General features: G+C 40.9%; 1 protein-coding gene and 2 long non-coding RNA genes across 4 annotated transcripts; 1 reads left to right on the forward strand and 2 right to left on the reverse strand.

Annotated features, from left to right (window-relative positions):
- Nucleotides 1–4,313: 4,313 nt before the first annotated feature.
- On the reverse strand, nt 4,314–8,748 carry LOC120789768. Its single transcript, XR_005707452.1, has 2 exons — nt 8,637–8,748; nt 4,314–6,490 (listed from the first exon to the last, which is right to left on the reverse strand). It is a non-coding gene; the product is annotated as an uncharacterized LOC120789768 (long non-coding RNA).
- Nucleotides 8,749–8,758: 10 nt separating this feature from the next.
- LOC120789769 lies at nt 8,759–14,773 on the forward strand. 2 transcript variants are annotated; one of them, XR_005707454.1, is made up of 4 exons: nt 8,761–8,870; nt 10,930–10,985; nt 12,207–12,254; nt 13,995–14,773. It is a non-coding gene; the product is annotated as an uncharacterized LOC120789769 (long non-coding RNA). The 2 variants fall into 2 exon arrangements; XR_005707453.1 differs by lacking the exon at nt 10,930–10,985 and having other exon boundaries at nt 8,759–8,870; nt 13,995–14,640.
- Nucleotides 14,733–21,628, reverse strand: aoc1 (amine oxidase copper containing 1). Its single transcript, XM_040126747.1, has 5 exons — nt 21,560–21,628; nt 19,401–20,939; nt 16,764–17,052; nt 15,604–15,736; nt 14,733–15,031 (listed from the first exon to the last, which is right to left on the reverse strand). The coding sequence occupies exons 2-5, from the start codon at nt 20,935–20,937 to the stop codon at nt 14,762–14,764; spliced, it is 2,229 nt and encodes a 742-aa protein (XP_039982681.1). The 5' UTR covers nt 20,938–20,939; nt 21,560–21,628; the 3' UTR covers nt 14,733–14,761.
- Between the last annotated feature and the right edge of the window lie 20 nt (nt 21,629–21,648).

Genomic DNA, 21,648 nt, shown 5'->3' on the forward strand with positions numbered 1-21,648 from the left:
AAACATTAGTGAACAATTGTCATTGCAGATGCTGAGATTACATTTTACAAATTGTTTGTTTTTGTCCAACAAAAGACCAAATTACCTGTTGACTTCACCTATATGTACCTGACAAAGACAAACAAACCCACACATTTGAGAAGCAGCACTTAGCGAATATTTCGCTTTTCTGCTTGATAAATGATCAACAGTTGTCTGACTATTTTTATATCAATCAATAACCTAGAAATGACTAATGGTTCCAAGTCTAATATAATCCTGCTTTGATTTGAAATCTCAATTTAAATCTTTATTATGAGTAGTAGTAGTAGTAGTATTAGGATATGTAATAAGCTAACAATAATAATAAACTAATATTATTTTCTTAATTCGAGGTGGTATCAGTACGCTGTCACAGGTAGTCATGGTGGTGAGGATTGACGTGTTCAGATGCTCCTATCAAAGCAGATCCCGCAGTTCTCATTTCGTTCTGCACCTGAGCGCTGACTGACAGGAGCTGAACTCTTGACGACAAGTGAAACTCTTCCACTGTGCTGATTTGTTAAACAGTGAAAAAATCTGTGATAAAAATGTGGAAGTGAGAAAGCAGCTGCTGCAGTGAGGAGAGCATGGCCTCTACTGGTTTACTCTGTGAGAAACACCTGAATCCTCCATCTGCCGGATGCTCTATGGCACTATTAACTGGAGCGTCACAAACTATTTCATTATAGATGAAATAATGAATAAATATAACATTTATGAACACGTTCAGGGTTATTTTGCTTGGTTATTTTTTATTTTGCTTGGTTTAAAATGTTTCCCTAGAACAGCATCAAAATATTACACCTGCATTAAACTTGTTATTTCAGTGTAAAACTGTTACGGTTGCTTGATTTAACACTGAGTTTTGCACGTGACAGGTGAAAAAAGTAGGAATTGTCATGCAGTGATTGAGAAAAACTTGTTTTTCGGGGGGGGGCATGGTCGTCGGGTTTAACATTGAAGGTGTAGGAATGAGCCAGGGACAGATGTCTGACGTCAGCTTGGTCGACCTGGGCCCCGTCTTCGTCTGTGAACGACTGCGTCAGCGCGTTGTCACTCTTGATATTCGGAGCTGGTAAAGCACCAAGTCCATAAGTTCAGACCTGTTCAAACCACAGTGGGATCACGTTCGGCCCTTTGAAGCATGTGTGAATTAACTTTCGGATCTGGATTTACATTTCCTCAGAGAGGCATCGGTAGGTCAGAGGCGTTGAAGTTAGAGGTAGGTTTATCAGAAGAGATAGACAAGCTATCCTTCATAACTTTGAAGTGTACAGAGTCCTGGAGGATTCTAATCAGCAAGATAAAAATATCATCTTTCTTGACTTCGGGGTCCGTGTAGTGATGCACTTGGGCCGTCCGTCTGGTATTTAATGCTCTTAGCCTGATGGAAAGAGGAGCGGGATCAGTCATCGGCTGTAAGAGCTGCGAAGACGGATGTGCGGGTGATGTGCGCAGAAGTCCAGATATTTGTGTTTGGGGTTTGTTGTAATGAAGGTACACGCAGTGGGTCGGTGTGAAAAAGTTGGTAATGACACAGGCAGTTCTGTTTAGCTATACCTCACATCTCAACAGAGCTTCATCGTTTTTAACAATAAATAGTTATCATGCATAATAATAATACCGTCATGAAATCACATGGAAATGACATCGTGCTGCAGCTGATAGTAACCAACCTGAGGAACCGTCCTCCAAGCAGCACAGTCGTCGACTCCATGAGGGCGTCCATCCTTAGCCTGTATCAGAGGCCTCATCACAGGCTCGAAGGACCTCCATTATACCACACAGACGATCCCTTCCGCTCGCTTCAGACCACCACCACCCCTTTCTTCCGTGCCGAGCAGGAGCAGAAGGAGAAGACCAAACCGTCTCCCATAATGGAAGGACCAGCAGGTATGATGGTGCCTGCCGCAGGCTCCAGCTCTGCTCCTTCAACTATACTGACTCCAGTTCTTCCTGAGAGGACAGAGCCGGGAGGACTGAGGGCCGACTCCAAAAACTGTGGCCCACACATGGAGTTTGATGGCAGTAAATGTGACTGACCATGTTTGCGTCCTGCGTCTGGCAGGTTAACAAAAGGGATTATTTTCATGCCTTTTGCACCGAGGCCCCTGTAGACATTTTGCACCATAGCAAACATATAGTTGGAGTAGTAAATATTGTATATTTGCATAGAGTTTGTTCATCCTGGTTGTGGGACACAGGTCAGTGCTGTCGGTGCGTCTTGCACTGGTGCTTCTGGCTCCTTTCTTTATTTCTTAGAGCTGGTTTGTGCGTCTGACAGGGTGGAAGCTACAGCGGCGCCACGGCGAACTCTGTCCCCGAGACACGAGCTCTCTTGAAAGAAGCAGCCGTGAACCGCAGAAGTGTGTTAGATGGATTTATTCATTCTTCCTTACAGCAACGGATAAGGTAGATTGTGTTTTTTGAGAAAGAAACACACACACAACTTTATTTAATGTTGCTGAATCCTCCTCTTGGGAGCCAAGATGTGTTTACTTTTGAAATGAAGACCAGTTTTATCCTGAAACATCAGCAAGAACGAACAGATGGGTACGTAGTCCTTTACAGAGACTTTTTTACAGAGACCTATTGTCTAATTACCACAGTATGGATCAATAATGACATGAATGTGAAATGTAGCTAATGTTACTATTATTGTCACCACTCAGTGAAAACGTGTCAGTAGCTGTAATATAATCCAGTAACCAGACAAGTTCTCATTGTGATGCTTCTGTTCAGTTCATATTCAGACCCACAAAAAAGTGTCGATTTATTATCTCATGAAGGAAACGCGCAGTGGCCAACGAAACTGATGGATGAATACAGTAGATGAGGACACGTGTATTTTGTTACATCCACTTAGTGAGGTTTCTAATGGACAGTCTGGGTCAGAGAGTAGTGACAGGTGTTTCTAAAATTATGCCCCAGAATATTCCAAACATCTGTCTTCACCGCTGACCTCCCTTATCAGACGAGACGAAGGCCGTTCAGCGTGCACTCTCTCATATATTTATTTGATGTTATCATCCGAATGCATTTACTTATCAATACTTCATCGATTGCTGAGGTTATTACTCGTTATTCCTTCTTGTCCGTCCTTACCCATTCGCAGTGAGGACGAGCAGCTCCAGATGTCTCCTCATCTGTGGCAGCATCATAGACAGTTTGTTGTCCTGAAGAACATCCTGTCTGTCATCACACACACACACACACACACACACACACACACACACACACACACACACACACACACACACACACACACACACACACACACACACACACACACAGATCCAGACTTTGCACCCCAGCGCTTGTTCATGATCTCCGGGGACTTCAATCACCTGACTCTGGACACGTTAAGTTTTGCACATTTGCAATTGTACATTTTTCTATTCACTTACTATGTATTTATTCTTTTTTACTTGTTTATAGTCATTTTTACTTTTATACTTCTTTACTCCCTCTTCCCTAACTGTTTCTTGAGCGGCTGTAACAAAGCAATTTCCCTGCAGTGATCAATAAACTTTTTGATTCTGATCCTGAGATGTTCAGTGGTCTCACATAACACCTCCTCCTCCTCTAACGCCGACGTCTGTTGTGCCTAAGTAATAATATAAAAAGTTATACTCTTTGATTATGTTGACACATTTCCATCCCTTTCCTGGATGCCCCACAGCTAGCACGTAATGACTGCAGAACTTGACTGCGCGAAACGGCCCTCTGGTATCGCAGGGCTTCTATGAGAGTCAAATGAGGAGGTTAACGCTACAGCAGAAACGAAAACCTACACGCCTGTCAGGACTGCTGTCATCGCCTCGCGTTAAATATAAATCCCGTGTCAGTCTAGTGTCCCGGTCTGTTGTACGAGTTCAAGTGACAGTTGCTACAGGAATTCTGAGTAAAGACCATTTATGTATGCTGCTTTGAAGAGAGCCCCCCTGCTGGATATCTGTGGTTGGGAAAGTATGTCAACACTATTCCCATTAGGGTTGAAATGGAATGAATGGCACATGGAGGTCATAAACCTCTTAGAGTTTTTGAGAAACACCTTATTTTTCTAAACGGATGTAATGTATACATGGAAGTAGATCTACTAGATTTTTATGTTTTGGATGAATACTTTTCATATACATTTAACTCGTTAAAGCTGTATTCCTTAAGATTTCAGCCCTGGTTGATTTGACTACATCCACGGTTACCCAGTGTGGTTCATACTACAGCCAACACTCCCTTGTCAGCACTTTGTCAGAAATACAACAAAATGGCAACATGCTGGATCTTTTTACAGCACAATAACGCAAATTTGTATTGTTTTAATAATGGACATATTGCTGCATTTATAATCGCACTTTAATCCAGCGCGCTCCCATTCACCCAGTCATACGCACACACACTCACTGATGGCAGTGAGCCACCATGCAAGGTGCTGTCTTAAGAGTCTTGCCCAAGGATACTTTGACAGGAGGAGCTGGGGATCTTGCCACAGCCGCACCGACACAAAGAAACCGATCACTAGTAACTGTTGATGATGACAGCAACAGCCTTCTAAATTTCATACTACACATGGCGCCAGTAGTTTTCCACACGACAGCGGGGGAGCAGTACAGTTGGTGACCTTGCTGAGATGTCCAGCCCATAGCCTGCAGCCCTTCACCTAACGGCTCACTGTTCAGCTGCGAAAGTTGAAAACCATCCAGATGATGAAAAGATGCAGACATTGGCCCGTCTTGTTTTGCAGATGCATTTTTAAATCAACAATCCCATTCAGTGCTAACCAGGTTAAAAACTTTGCATATCCTGTGGCTGCTTCACATGCTTCACGCTAGTTGAACGGTGTTAATATGAACGGGCAGCAGTGGGTCGTCCCATTAACAGCAACTCAGCGCACAATAAGTGACACAGTACTGAAGTCCAACTGAAATCACATCACACAATATGGCTTTTAAATGTGTCGTTAATAGTCTCTTATTATTAAAAATGAAAAAAATAAAAAGGTATTCGGGGAAATATCAGAAACGCTCCATTACGTCAGAGCCGGCTGGAGTTGTGAGTCTGTTTGATGGGCAGAAGCTGGCAGGCTGCTAATTGCCAGTGTTCATGGTAGGGAATGAGACAGAGTAATGAACTTGCACTAGAGCTACAGGTCATGGGCAAAGAGCTTGTTGTCTGCATTATTAAAGGCTAAGGACCACGCCAGCTTCTAACAGGGCCGAGTGAAATCTGCAGGTACATTTGCCTGCAGTTTGATGTGGTGCAGCTGAGAAGCTAATTAACTGTCCGATGTCAGCAGTGCCCTTTTCCCCCGGTGGAAGCTTGACTTGTGTTCATGTTAAGCAGGCTACGTGCTTCGTGCTGTGTGCGTGCACGCCTGTGGAGGCGTGCTGGAAGAAGCACACAGCCTGCTTAACACGAACGCACATCTTGTCCTGCAACTAACCATACCGCTGCAGTTACATAGTCGCAGCCAGCACACGGGCCCAGTGCGGGCCTCTCGAACTCTGAAACATCGAGGTCTGCAGACATGCCAACCGCACTGATGATTAGATCGCTGGTCAACTGGAACCCCAACCCAATCACTTTTTTTTTTTCCACCTCCTTCCAAAGCACACTCATAATCAGATGACCAAATGTATTTGTTAAGACCAGATGGACATTAGAGTGAGTAGAATCCAGCGCACGTGCTGTACAACACTGACATACAGAGACCTTAGTTAGGCAACCTTGGTTAGGCACGGGAGTGGCAGACTCCACCGCCAGGCTCTGAGGAGGTCTATAGACCTGTTCATCTAAATGAACACAGTGATGTGCCTTAAGGATTATGGCCGAGCAAATAGTCTTTTACACTGAGAACAGCAGAATGGTTTCTTCTCCAGTGTGGCAGCCCAGGTGTTGGTTGTAACTACTTAAATGAGTGTCTCTCTTTCCCCACTGTTCACATTCATATGGTTTCTCTCCGCTGTGTGGACACGCAGGTATGTGTCTTGTATTTGCCTAAGCGACTGAAACCTTTTCCGCATTGTTCACACTGCTACGGCTTCTCTCCGGCGTGGACACGCTTGCGTCTCTTGTAATGAGATAAGTAACTGAAACACTTGTCACATTGGTCACACTGGTATGGTTTCTCTCCAGTGTGGACACGCAAGCGTGTCATGTAAACATCTGGGCTGTTGAACCTCTTTCCCCATTGGTCCCAATCGGTAATCTCCAGTATGATTACACAGGTGTTTTCTGTGTAAACTCTGGTTGCTGAAATGTCTCCCACACCGGCCGCAGCTGTTTGGTCTTCGTTCTGCGTGGGTTTGCAGGTGTAGCTTGTAAGCATTTAGTTGGCGGAAACTGCAGCCACATTGTTCACACTGGTGGTTTCTCTGCAGTGTGAGTCCATGTCTTCTTAGACGACCACACCACCTGGAAGATTTCCCACACTTTTGACACTGATCCTGTCTGCATCTCTCTGTTTTACCTGAGAAAAACATGAAATCAGAGAAATTTAGGTCAGATCGTAAGACCTGAGAAAGTGCTGCTAATGTAGCACATTAGGACGACACTGGCTAATTGCTGGCATGTTTGTAAAACAAGCCAGTATACTCCATAACAAATGTTTGTTGGATGGTCAAACTAATTCTAGTCATAGTTTTAAAATGCTGTTTATATACAAATGCATTTCCAGGTTGTTTTTCGTGGAACCTTTGTCCATAGTGAAACACCTGAACAACATGAAAAACTGCTAAATCTCTTCACCTTCTTTACACACTTTGGAGGCTGTTTTGGAAAAGCTCCATTTTGTCGGGAGAAAGACACCATTTTAGCCTGGGTGGAGGACCAAAGCAAAAAGAACTGTTCATGCCCTTAATTGGCTTTAAGTGGCAATCTTGAAGATTTTCAATTAAGTAAATGTCTATTAAGTCACTATCTATCGCCGAATCAGTTAACACAAAAAGTGACTGAGCCCAGGCCCCACTGATGAAAACATTGCAATACTTATATACTTGTAGTATTACGAACTGGGTGTCTGTGGAGACCTACCTGGAAAAAATGCTGCATGAAGTTACTGCTAATGCAGACCGAACATTTCCTACTGCTGCTGCAGCTTCACATTAAAAGCATTAAACTGGAGAAACATGAGTTGATTTTCATAATGAAGTAGGGACAGGAAATGCAGTCGTTCATCAAAAATGCGTTGATAAAACAAGACAACGGTCATTTTCAGCATTTCTGGACAGCGGATCAGTTTGTATATATCGCAGGGGGTAATGGAACAAGAAGGAGCAGCCACAGTGAGCTGTTAGACAAAGAGCTGCAGAGGCTGCACACCTCCAACTTCTCAGTCAAGTAACCAGCTCCTTTCACTGTGCCCTGCTGTTTGCAGACTCATGCCTTGTGCAGTATTAAATCAGATCACGGATGCTCACAGAATGATGGAAAAAGGCAAATTATTGCCTTACTCCTTTATTAATAAGAAAATAGTTTAATTTGCTGCCCCTCGAATTCTGTGACCTGTAGTATTAAACCGCATTTGCTGTTACCACCAGTAACTACAGGTGTCGCCAAATCAGCCAGGACTGAAATCCTCGAGATTGCCAATTTTAATGTGGATGCACTTCCAATCACACTCAACCCTTCCTGCAAGGTATTTCAAATTAAAAGCTTACTATGAAATGGAAAGGGTTATGCATGTGAGCGACTTCAAGGTTATTAACTTGAAGCACTTGTGCAGGGCGGGCTGATATTTTCATAAATTTTCTAAGCACCAATCAAAAGATGCCAAAGTTAGTAAATGAATGATAATATCTGATAGTAAAATGGTTGTACTAACGGAATGAGTGTTGTATAAATGAACATTATGCTGAATGTATTCAGGAAACAGGTAACCGTGGAGTAAGGCCCCTTTAAAAGTCCCGTTTACTTTACTTACTGTGGTAATTATGTTAATGCTGTGTGTTTATATTTCCACTAGATAAACTAAACTCTACCGACTCATATGTTGTATGATGACAGTGGCAGAAATAGAAAAAAATAACCTGGAAACAGTAGAAGCATTTGCCTAAATCGAAAGGCAAAACGGTTATTCACACCAACAGTTGTTTAACTTGACCAAATTGAAGACTGCCGGCAGAAATAATCCGGAATAACACCCACAGGCTAACAGGCTTAGTCCACTGTCTGATTTTGGTAGAGCAACAAATCCGGCGAGCCCCGAAGCTCGTTCACGGACCTGTCGGCATTCTTCGGTGTACGGGCTTCAGTTCGACACTGTCTAAGGTTGTAGCCGATTCCCCTTGTGTGGCCGCCGTATAGTTACCTTACATATTAAAGCTAAATAGGCAGGAGAAGGCGGAAGCTGTTGCAAGCGTCGAACTTGCCGGAGGCAGTACGTACCGGTGTAAACTCGATTTGTATCAAACTGGCTAAAATAAAAAAAAAAAAAAAAGAAAGTTTTACTTTTGTTTTTTAGGGGGCTGGCACTAAGTAACAGGTCCAAGCTAACGCAACACGAAGAAGAAAAACGCTGCATTCACACAGTGGGACTGAAACAGCTTTAAAGCCACTGTGCTATTTAGCGGCACCAGTTGAGACTAGCACGAACACAGAGCAGCAGCTAATGTCACCTTTTCGCGCTTCCCTCGTCCGGAAGTTCTCCCGCGGGGGGTCGCGGCGGCTCCAAAGCGGGGAAAAACATGTCGCTGAGCGTCCAGTCATATTGGGGAAAGTAGAGAAGAGTCATAACATGAAATTATTTTTCGCCCCAATCCCGGGTCAAGATGAGGGCAACCGGCTGGGCCAGCGGAAGTGTCATATGCGCGTGTGTTCTTAACCGGCTCGACTGGAGAAGACATCGATAGGTAACGCACCCTGTGAGCAGCAGTCATAAGGCTGGAAGCGGCGCCATTTTTGAACGCTGTATCCAGGTCTTTGTTGTTGATGTTGTAGTTGGTGCCGTCCGTTTGAACTTCAGAAACAATTTGCTTATTCATTACAATAAATGCAAAACAGTTATCGCTCCAACAAGTCCGAGCTCATATGCCGACTGTAAGAGAAATACTGCAGTTTTCCCTCTCGTTAACGAAGTGTGAAGAGTCTTCTTTGTACTTTGAGGTTTGGACTTGTCCTGTGGAACCTCGTTTTTCGCGAATTTCCAAAGCAGAAGAACACAGTCACTTAAAAGTTCAGCGTCTTTGTCACTGAGAGTACTGGGCCAGAAAATCATACCACCACATTGCAAAGGTCGCTAAACCAAATATTTCTTCGTTATTTTATCCCAAAATGCTTTGCGGTATGCGTAGGAGAAGGATAAAGGGGGTCTGGCGTTTCTATATCCCTTTTAGAAAAAGCGGAAACATTATTGTCAAAATTCAATTTAATATGAAGAAATGCATTGGAAAGGGTAAATAGCACTGATCAGTGTGTGAATGCTCGTCTTTCACTTTTGGAGGAAACGGGGATCAAATATTGTTTGTATGCAACTTCTTGATGGTGGATTTAGTCAATTTCAAGAGAAGAGAGTTTTTTAAAAAAAAAATTTATTTGAAAGTCTTAGCTTGAAGTTAAGGTTTGTTAAAAGGGGGGGGGGGGGGCGAAAGGAAAGGGTGTGCCAGCAAAAAATATCCCTCCCCAACATTATGAGTTCAGTTGGAATTGCTTTTAAAACAGTGGTAGATTGTTTATTTTTGTTTTTATTTATTTTTTTCTCAAAAGAGAGAACTTTGCCCTTTGTCATCTTAAGTGTTTTTGACCGAGATACCCTTTTTTTAAATAGTGTGATTTCTTTTTCCATTGATATGATAATCATCCTTTTAGTTTGAATTTTAGTTTAAAAGCAGCTGAATAAGGGTTACAAGTACATCTGGATAAATATTCCATTTTAGTTACTCTAAGTTTGTGTAGAATATTTTAGCGCTCCATTTCTTTCTCCTTTTTGGGTGGCTGTAGGCCCTGATACTTAACTGTTGAGTTACTATGGATTCTGAGGTAGCTCCAAAGGGGACAGCCATGGATCGACATTAATTCAAATTTCTTAAATTTAAGATTTTAAAAATTTCAAGCCCTACGCTATGGAAAAAAAAACTTTTATATGGTATAAGACTAAAGGTTTTTTTCCCCAAAAATTGCTGCATCATTGGCCAGTTGAGTAATTACCATCTGCTCATTGAAAACCCTTAAATTTGACAATGTCTGATGTTTTGATATGACCTGCCAGCAATTCTACAGCATAGCATCCAGTTCTTTATAACACATTCATGCCTAGAAGACAAGGATCATGGGATAAACAGAAACAGCCAAAGGCTTTTTTAAAAGCAAATATTTATCTTCAATCAAGCTCAACATTCAGCATATGAATCCAATTTTTTTTTTTTTGTTAAAGAAAATACTGAGCAGAATCTAGCAAGAAAAATGGGGCGAGGCCCTGTGAGCAGTGCGAAGGCATATGGAACATGACTGAACCAAAACAGTAGAGTCGTAGGCCATAAAACCAAATCTGTCAGCTGAGACACCAAATACTGTAGAGCTGAGGGGAACTGGTGATGATTATCTGTGGATTTTTATCACTATAACCTACTGCTTTCTCGTTAAACAAAGTCATTCGATCTGTTATTAACATAAAAATATTGACTTGTGCATTACGCCACAGTGAGTTCAGAAAATATTCAGACCCCTTCATTTTTTCCTCTCATCAATCTACACTCAGTACCAGATAGTGACAAAGCAAAAACATAACTCTAGAAAGTTTTGCAAATGTATTAAATGAAATGAAATATCGCACTGACATACGTATTCAAACCCTTTACTCAGTACTTAGTTGAGGCACCTTCGGCAGTGATTACAGCCTCAAATCTTGCTTGGTAAGTTACCTCAAGCTTTGCACATCTGGATTTAGGGATTTTCTGCTGTTCTTCTCGGCAGATCCTCTCGAGCTCTGTCAGGTTGGATGGGAACCACCAGTGGAGAGCCATTTTCATGTAATGTAACTGTAATTGTATGTTCTGACACAATTGGAAGAATTAGAGTATACTTTTACAACAAGCATTTTCTACGACATCTGGTTTTAATTATACACTCCCTCAGTGCAAATGTGTTTACTGTGTCATTTTTCTATCATAAACCACCGGGAAAAAAAACTGTGCTGTTTCTCTGATTCATCATGCAAACATACGTGACATTTCCATACCCAAGTCACACCTAGGGATTCACACAAAGGCTTTATGAATGGGGTTAATCATCTATTGATAATGACAGAGGGATGATTAGAGCAAAGTCACAACTGGACAAAAAGGGAAAAATAAACAAAGATAGTAAGGTGGCAAGGAGGGAAGGAAGGAAGGATGCTAATGCGGGACTTTCTCCGTTGTTTTAAAATTTTTTGTGATCAATTTTTGATTGCTTTTACTACATCCTTAAAAGATACACGTTTTATACATTTAGGGACTTTGTATAAAAATGGCTGTAATTCCTAAACGGCTGATGCGATATTTTTGTTAAACTCCTTGAATTAAAGCTGAAAGTCTACACTTCAATCACATCTTGATGGCTTTGTTTCAGATCCATTGTGACGGTGTAGAGAGGCAAAATTACAAAACTTGTGTTACTGTCCAAATACTTACGAACCTAACTGTAGGTGCAGCAAGGTTGTGTAGTATATCCACACAAATGTGACATATATATATATATATATATATATATATGTTTTATGACCTTGCTTCAAACAGTGTGCCCGCCATTCTCCTGCCCTGGCGACATTCCCCAACCATTCACGGAGCCCACACACAGAGCACTCTGCTAACCCGCTGCTCACCCTACGCCTTCTATGCAGACATGGTTTTAGGGCTCTTTTTATGTGAAACGGGTAGCATTATAATGCAACGTCGGTCACCTGACCTCAGTCCAGCACCTGGAGCAGGTCTTTAAATGACTGAAAAGCAGACGGTAGAGTATCAGTGCCTTATGACACTGGATCCTAGATCTACACTATACCATATTAAAGTTTGTCCTAATGTGTCAAATTACCTCTGGCCACCTTAAATTGTAGCACTGTTTATAAAAAAGGCTATAATTCCTCAACTATTTAATGTATTTATGTATAATTTATGTTTATGTATGTGTTTAAAGTAAATTCAGTATAATAGTAAGTGGATTTACTGGAGTAGATGAAGTGTTGGGACTTTTGTGTTTGTGTTTTCCAGGTCTACCTAGAAGACAGAAAACAGAAGAGAGTGCTGAATCTCTGAAAAGTGAGTGGAATTTCTAAAAGGAGTGTTGAATGTCTGCAAAGCAAGATTCAAAATTTTGAAGACACATATTTGTAATATTAAGAACATTACACTGCAAACATTGTAAGAGTGAAGCAAATATTTCAGACAATCGGGTCTTATTTTCAAATGTCTAAATCCATCACCTCATCTCACTGCAGCACAGGCCGAGGTGACTTTTAGTACCTCATACAGATCAAGCCCCAAAAATGCTGGATCCTAAACTTCCCATAATGCACCTCGATAAGACCCTCCGCGATTGGTAAACCCCTATATCTTTCAGGCTCCATTTCTCTTTCAGTTCTGTGTGTCATCTTCATGCACAAGAAGACTTAACTCCGATGACACTGTCAGGGCCATTTTCTCAGACTGGAGAAAGCCTCTCCAGAGCCACAGACGATATTGTACTCTTTTTAGGAGCTGAGTAGGAAACCCCATAATGAGTAAACTGATGGTCGTGTAAAATTGGTGGTGTCCTTTTAATCCAGTATGTTTCTACTTGGAAATGAAGAGCCCTGGGCTCCATGTTTTACTTGACCAATTTCGATCTCTCTATGCAGTTGAGTGGAGTATCTGATCCAAAGAATCTTGGACATGTGTTGATGATTATGAATCATTATGAATCATCACTGCTGAAACAAGCACACTGGTTTTTATGACTAAATAAAAGTAGAAAACTACTAATACATTATTTCAAAGCACATTCATAGGCAGCATCAGCTGATAATCTGAATAGACCGAACAATTATTCAAGAAACGACTATGTGGCAACAACTCACCATCTAAATTCCCAGGCTTTTTATTCAGGCCCAATAATCTCATCTGCTACAAACTTTACTTAGAAATATTCGTTGGAGTAAAGTAGAAATATCAACATGATACATGTACATTATGTACGGTATTACAATGGAAACTTTTCTACATGTGTCCTGCTAAACACATGTAGAAATTTTACGCATGTTGTGCATAATATGGCTTTGTGTAAATGCAAACCAGAAGTGTGTGTTATTACTAACTTATAAAAATATGTCTTCAGCAATTTCAGAATGCACAGAAGGTTACAGAAAGATTTTAAGAGAGAGGCTAAACGATTTAAGGGCATCGCAGCAGGAGCATGATAAAGTTTCACACTGTTTACAGGTTGTTTTTTTACCTGTTAAACTTCTCTATGTCGGTATAGAATGAATAAATTGTTTAGTACTGTCCTATAGTTGTGATGTCAAAACCGTCATTGCTATGGGAAAAGCTATAGGAATGCTTGTTAGCCAATTCACATTGTCTTTTTGTCCCCTCCTCTAACATTGTCCATTCACTAATGCGTGCATAGCTCTCATACTATCCCTCTTTTATAATGTGCACTGTAAAACATCGGCACACACCTATAAAAAGAGTTCTTAGACTGTGACGACAGGTGTTGGCCAGATTCATTTTCTCCACTCCAAAAACACGTATTTACCCTTCACACACTTTCACACTTTAGCTCTGCAAAATCCACCAGTTGCCTTTGAAATTATATTTAGTTTGCTAGCAAATATCGACCTGTGTTTATCAATCATTGTTTAATACAAAAAAGTCTCAAAATCAAATCAAAAATATACAGTGTGTGGTCAAAACTATCCTTTGGTGTGAGTTACATGGCTATGTTAGGAATGTGTGTGTAAAGGACAAAGCAGTTACATGTGCTATTGATATTCTGGACATTCTGTCACATTGTATGTACAGACAGGTTTCCAGGGGCGACGGCGCCGCCAGGTGGTATCCTGGACTGTTTGCGGGGAAGCATCCGGAATCAGCCTGTTTACTCTGTAAGGCCCGTTGTCTGTCCAGCAAAAACATTCCCTCCACGGAATGCTGAGGGACAGAAGTTTACACCCAGTGGGGCGGATACAAAGCATCCTGCATCCTGGATGCTTGCTGCTGCTAAACCTCAGCCTAGGAGACCCAACATGGGATTACTGGAGCTCTCAGGGCCCCCTCCTTGCCCCACATAACCTCCCCTTCACTCTACCAGGTTCCACGTGTGGTTTGCTTTGTTGTTGTACGTTAACTTTAACATTAAGATTAACTTTGCACGTGTATGATTTGGGTTTTAAGTCCACATTTTTCTTAATTTGATGCAGCCGGATTTGAGAGAGACAGGGAATAGGTCAGACATTCATGAAAAATGGGCAATTTAGAATGTTAGTGCAATGTGTAGATTCTGCAGCTAAATAATTTTATTTCAAAATAGGGTTTTAAGTTATATATGACCAACTATGACAAGCATCCTTTAAGAAAAAACGTTCACGCAATATTTACAATTTTCTTTTTTTTCACATGGATTTTGTTGTTTTTAAAATTTAAATATTGCAAAAGTTACTGAGAATAAATCGGACTACATGGTCTTCCAGTGATTGCTATTAATCTGAGATCTTCATTGTGCAATTTACTTAAATGCAGCAAAAATTTTATTTGTGCTAAAATGCTTTTTGGAAAACCCGAAAACACCTCTAGACTCCTGCGTAAGTACCATTGTAAAAGAATGGCTTGTTTGTCACACAGTGACCTACGACCTCAGGTGTCCATCTCTGGACCTTGGGTTTTCCATCCGGGCCTGGCCGGACAATGACGGTGCTTCTGGATGCAAGTGAAGGGTCTTCGTCGAAAAAATTAAAGGGCCGGAGGAAGAAGCCCACTGCATTGCCGGGTGTCGCCGTGTTGGGGATGTCTTCTGAGTGAGGCACATGCAGGAAGCCTACTGTCACCCAGGCAACCAGGTCCTGCACACAGGAAAGCAAATATTACATTAGACTTTTTAGAATAGGACACAGAAAAGATGATTTTTATACATTTCTAAGTGCGAACAGAAGAAAATGTCAGCATTCATGAGTTGGCATGACGGTGAGGGACTAGAACTGAAGAAAAGATGCGGTCTATTAATGAATCGTGACTCCAGTGAAAAACGGCTTGTGCATGTAATTTTGTCTAAAAAGTCACTAACACACCAAATCTTAAAACCCAGGTAACAAAAATGCTAATTAAAGTGTTGCCACTGTTGATGATTGTAAGATGATTGCAGTGATCCAGTAAGGTTCTGGGAAAACTCTTCTCACTTATTTTCAAATTATCATTAGTTGTTAGTTGCAAAAATGAAAATTGTGTTATTCAAAGATTTAAAGTAGAACCACTAAACTAGAACATCAATGCCAATCTCATGTTTGTCTTGACTTTCATGAGCATTGTGGACAAAACTACTGTCCCCTGGCTTCACTCCTATATGCACACTGTGGAAATGTGTCATATACATGAACAGGGAATGTAGATATGTCTGCATTAATGTTCACTACTGTACCTGGTTGACTATGTTTTCATTGTTGCGGATGTAGTCCTCAAAGACCACAACAGGTTCCCAGGGGTCATTCTGGGTGTAAATGCTGCTGCTGGTGGCTTCACTATCTTTATGACGAGTAACAGCCAGAGGATACCTGCAAAGAAACAGCAAACCGGTGAATCGGCTTTTTACAGCCGAGAGACGAAGAATTCATGCAGAGAAACAACACTTCAGCTAGTCTGTCAAATAGTCAGTTCAAACAGTTTTTTTTTCTTGTGCAGTCAACGTTTTTGCCCTCTGCTGGACTGGACCAGTAGAGCTGGCAATGGCTAACGTGGCAATGGATAAGTATGTCCTACGAGAGCTCAAAATAACGTAGTGTGTCTTTGTGTTTATAACACATATTTTAGACCTAATTTAATACTTGACCTTTTAAAAGAGTGGAATAGATTAGCTAAAATTTTCTCTTCTCAAATGATAAGCTAAAGTTATTGATAGCATTGGGACAGCCTCCATTGTGTGAGTTCTTGATTGGTTACTCAGTAAATCACTCATGAATCCTGTTGTTTTATTGGTTTTAAGGTACTGTCTTCTGTGCCATTTTTAAACCTATTTTTTACCTCTATTATTCAGGAGGACCCTATTGTTAAATTAGTGTATATGGCATAGCTGGGATGGTGCCCCTTAGGAAAGAGAATACGAAATAGCCTAATTTTGCAGTTAATTTCATATAGTTTAATTCAACTTAAATTAATATTAAAATGCTTAAAAAGAAAAAAGAACATTAATTTCCTCATTTGAAATATTTAATTCTAATAATGTACATTTAATGCACCTCTACTGGCCTGATTTCTAACCAAACATCCTAATTTAGAGATTAAGCTTGTCAAACCCCACTGATCCCCTGTGGGGTAGCGGTCCATCACTGCAAATAAATTATGTTAAGTGTGGAAACTTTGCTCAAATGGACAGAAACTAAATTCTACTGAAGATCCCAATGTATCCAAAGATACAAAATATGACTGTATTAGGGGGAAATGTGTATAAGATGAAGATGAAGACAAGACATTTCTAAGGGTGGCAACCATAAAAACATAGAACACTGGGTTTGAATACTTTACCTGAGTACTACCTAAATCATTTTTTTTTTCTAACAACATAGTAGGAAAATATTTTATTACCTTGACCAACTGATGCCATTTTCCTCTCTCCAGCCTCTTGGAAGGACACTGTGTGCATGTGAGTTAAACTGAATTCGGTAACCCTTCTGGTGCCCCCATTTATTTTTCTCATTGGGGTTGTAAAAGTGCACATAGCGGGGGAACCTTTTGCCAAAGCGGAAAGCAGCAGATCGCTCAGTCTCGTGCTCTGTCCTGTGGAGTTTGGACTGGACGATGAAATTCTTTGGGCTCCAGGGATTTGTGAAGTTGACAAATTTCAGATCCATCGTCTCAAAGCTGTTTTCTCGACCTGTGTCACAGTGAAGGCAAAGAATTGCCAGGAGAAGTTAGATGTCAAGGTGTTAGCAATCTGTTTAAACACAATACATTTACTTTTGGTTCAGAAGTTCGCTAATTCTTTCAGCAGTTATTCTGAATACACTTTAAAAGTAGTAGAAGTGACAGACAGGTTTTACAAGATTAAGTGACAGACTTCAGCATAGCAAATAGCCTTGATCACACATTTTGACAACTGAACAGTCGTACACGCTTGATAGGTCAGGTCTCTTTTATGACAGGGTAAAGTCCAGAAAGCCATTTTATCTAGACTGGAATCAATAAAAGACTGGGTGAAAGCTAAGTTCCTGTGAGGCCTTTCTTTCAAGTCATTTCACTGTCTTTACAGCTTCCAGGATGTGACCTCCAGTCTCCTGTGTTACAGTCTGACCCATTATGGGCCATTCTACCGAACTGGCGCAAATTACTGTCCCACAACCAGAAAACAAATTTAAAAAGCATTTCGGTATGCAAATCTTCCTTCCGTTATCTATTGAAACTCAAAATAATATTTGAGATAGCACTTATGAAAAGGATACTGAAAACATTTTTTGCATTGTTGTTTTTAAAAAGATCTTTTTGATTTTTTGAAAGTGATGTTAAAAAATACATTTTTGAAATTTTTTTTTAAAATCATAAAGCTTCATGTAAAAAATGTTGTCCAGCATTTTCATGTCACAGGGGAGACAATTTAAGTTTCAGTCCATGGGCTGAGACTGATTTTAACCGCACCCCTACATTTTTGATCAGGACGATCAGGATCAGGGTTCCTGCGTCCCTCTCTCTCATGCTGTTTGTTGATAGGCTCAAAATGATATAAAACTGTCTCTACTGAAACAGACACAACAGAAACGTGGTGAAGTTTTGGTTGGGACATGATTGTCTGGTAGTGACAAAAGAGAACATTTAATCCTGTATTTGGGGGAAATAAACACAATTACGGTTAGCTGGAAGACCATGAGGTCGCTGAATTCGCTGAATTTAACAATAAGTATATTGGATTACAATCATGGGCTGAACCTTTAAGTCAGTATGTTACATTGGTGCAGCTAGTACAAACACAGATGAATAAAAATATACAGGAAAGACAATCTTCATTTAGACGGCATTGTCAATGTTATTTTAAAAAAAGGTTTTGAGCAGGTGTAGTCAGGCTCAGACTAGCACTGTTTTTGCCACTGTTTTCTAATTAGTACTCATGACTTTCTAATATGTGTGAGTAATGTTCATTTTCATGGTTAACTTATACAGGGAGAAAGAAAAAACACCAACATGCAAAAAATAAGAGCAGAGAGACTGAGGGGCCACAGGCAAAAGTTGAGGGATGACCCAGTGTAGTATGAAAAATATTTAAGAAAGGAAAGAGAGAGAAATAAGAAACAAAGGGAAAAAGGAAAGTTGAAGAGTATCAGTGAATTATCTGTTAGAGAGTAAGTACATGTCAGAATAAAAATGGATGACAAGAAAGCAAAAACACAGGATGATGGTGAACTGTCAAAGAGAGGGGGCGCCATTTTTCATGGTTTCCACACCACCTAGCACTTCTAGTAAGGGTGATAAGACACCCTTACAGTGTGCACACTTCTTCTCACTTGCACTCTCCTCGAGGCCCAAACTATCCAAGTACTGTTATGTGTTCTTTTCAGTTGTGCTGGCGGCATATGTGCAACATTTATGAGTTATTAGTTATTTTTATTAACATAAAATGCTGACAGTCTGATTCATTCGTGGCAAACAAAATACTGTGGTCACTACCAAAACTTTACTTTCACCACCATTAATGTGCAGTCATAACAGAAACAGTTTTCAAGGGGATGTTAAAAAATAAACTATTAAAAAATCAACTGTTATTGATTTACACACATATATATAAATATATGTATATATATTGTTGTGTTTCGGTAGAGAAACATTTTTAGAGAGGAAAAGTGCTCCAAAACTGTATGAAAATACAATATGAGAATTAACTGTACAATTACTAGAAATGTGTGCCTTGGATATTATACAATTTACATAGATACAAAGTTTGGGGAAAAGAACAATTTACTTCAAAATGTTTCCAGCTCTGACTTTGAACCAATTCTGCGGAATGGCCCTTATACCCTTACCATCCACCTTGCTACATAAAGAACATGTGTCTGGTGGACAAAAAGTGTGAGGAACAGAATCATCCAATGTGTTTGTAATTCATAGAAACTGGGCAGGATTTTCCACTGATATTGAATTTAGCATTTTTTTGAAGTACAGACCGTCAGTGGTAAATAAAGAGTTACTGCTTTAAAAAGGACACAAAACACTAGGTGACTGTCCTGGAATACTCACCAGCAATGTCCAGGTCCACTTTGTAATGGATAAGGTGTGTGTGCAGGTTACCCAGCACATAGTTGTACACCTTGTTACCATACTGAAGTCCATTAGGTGTAAAGAAAGTGGCGTGGATATATCCAGTGGCGCTGACCTTTACCTCCACCACCCCATTCTGGTAGAAGAGGAAGTCCCAGATGTAATCATAGTTGTAAACCGTCGAGGTTGTTCGCAACACCAGCACAGTGTTTTCGAGCCCCCCATAGAAGTTGTATCCCCCATGGAAGTTGGAGTTGAAATGCCTTCTAAGGGGCATAGCAGTGGTCATCTCAAAAATACAGAGTGCATTTTTGTGGTGCACAGGTGTGTCTGTGTCAAAGTAGTGGTAAAGGTCAATAAAGGTGGCAATTTCTGGACAGTCAATTCCAGGCGCCAGCTCATAGGTTGAGCTGCCCATCGCCCAGCCAGCATCAATATACTTTGTTTGCATGGCAGCGGGAGTATCACCAGCATAGAAGGCAATTGCTTCTTGGAGGCTGATCTCATAAGCAATCCTTTCTCCATTGAAACGGAGGTCAAAGACTTGGAGCCCAGCTGATGAGCGGACTCGATAGGCGAAAGACCATCCAGCGTATTCTACAAAGTTGCGGTCAGTGTGATAGCGAGGCCCCTGAGGTTCCACAAGCTTTGGCCCATGGATATTAGTGGGAGTGTTGCTGTGACCCCGGGGGATGTAAGTGGAGTACAAGTCATTGTCGTCATGATCAGGCAGTTTGACCTTCTCCAAACCTCCTGATTCATATTTATCTACCAGTTCCTCAACACTGTCAAAGTACATGCTGTTGTACCACACCTTTTCAACAGTCCACTTTTCTGGATCCAAGTCTTGGTGGTTAATCAGTACTTCAAACCCAACTGGGTGGATGAAATAACCCTCCACAAACTTCTGTAACATCATCCAGGTTCTCCTCTCACCTGGACCCAGCCCACGGGGGGCTATGTCAGAGAATGTCAAGCAGCGGTCAGAGCAGTTAGTGAAGGAAAACCCTCCAGTGGTCTCAAACAGAAGCTTGTGAGCTTTAGTTGTGATCTTCTCGAGGATGTCATTGATATGGTCATACTCTACAGCAGTTATAGGCCTAGACTCAAACCGGACAGGCTTATCCCCTTTGAAGTTCTTGACTTGGTGAGAATTTGGGGACGGCAGAGGACCAACAATGTACTCAGTGATGTTGGGTTTGGTCTGGCTCCCAAACTGGATGATCACACGGGCTTGACGTGGAGGTTTGGCGTGTCCACGGTCCAGAGCTCTCAGGGCTTCATGCTTCCTTGGCAAATGGAGTTCTATCAGGAGGATGCTGTTCTTCTTCAGTGTCTTGCTTCGAGCATCAGTAAGCCCCAGTTCTGGAATACCATGCAGGTAGGCTCGGACGGCTTTCATCTCACGAACTGTGAGGTCGGCAAACATGGGGGCACCATGATGAGCCCAGTCCCTTGAACCGGAAGCACTACAAACAGCCAAACAGACCAACTGCAGTAGATAGAGAAGCCTCATGGCTGTAATGAGAAAAAAATATCCAGCATGAATTAAGTAAATGAAGGAGGAAAACTGGATACGTTGAGGGAAATCACTTAATAATTTTTCTTTCTTGAAAAGAGAAAATCTTGTATTCGATTGTTTGAAGGAGGGAGTTTCAGAAAGAAGAGCTTTGTTTCTGCTTATTCAGATATATTTCAGACTCTTTTCTCCAAACTTTTTTATAGTCAGTCATATATTTTATTTCGTCCTCCTTTTCAAAGCTTGATAAAAATCCTTCCTTGTTCCTCTTATTCTATTTGCTATTTTTGTATCACTCTCTCTTTTACATCTCCACAGTAACACCTATCAGCTACTGCTACAACACATTCTTGTCGACATTGTCCCTCTCTCTGTTTATTGTTTACCTTCCTGCACTGTTTATGCTACAAACCTACAAGCTAAACTTAATTCTTGTGTAAATTTTAAAAAATCCTATTTTTCACATTCTCCAGAATTAATTTTATTTTATAACATTACACATTCTAATATTGCCTATATGTAATAATGTTGTGATACATGATGTACTGACTTTGGAGGAGTTCAATTCTTACTTTAGAGCTCTGTATTAGAAATGAAGAAATAGACCAAACTGCTGTACCTGTAGTTGTCCTCTTGCTTCAGGTGCTTTGTAATATAAGTTTGATCATTCCAGTCCTCCTGCTTCAGCAATGGAAAACTCCCTTAATG

This window comes from Xiphias gladius, chromosome 5, assembly GCF_016859285.1.
Source record: "Xiphias gladius isolate SHS-SW01 ecotype Sanya breed wild chromosome 5, ASM1685928v1, whole genome shotgun sequence".
Lineage (NCBI taxonomy): Eukaryota > Metazoa > Chordata > Actinopteri > Istiophoriformes > Xiphiidae > Xiphias > Xiphias gladius.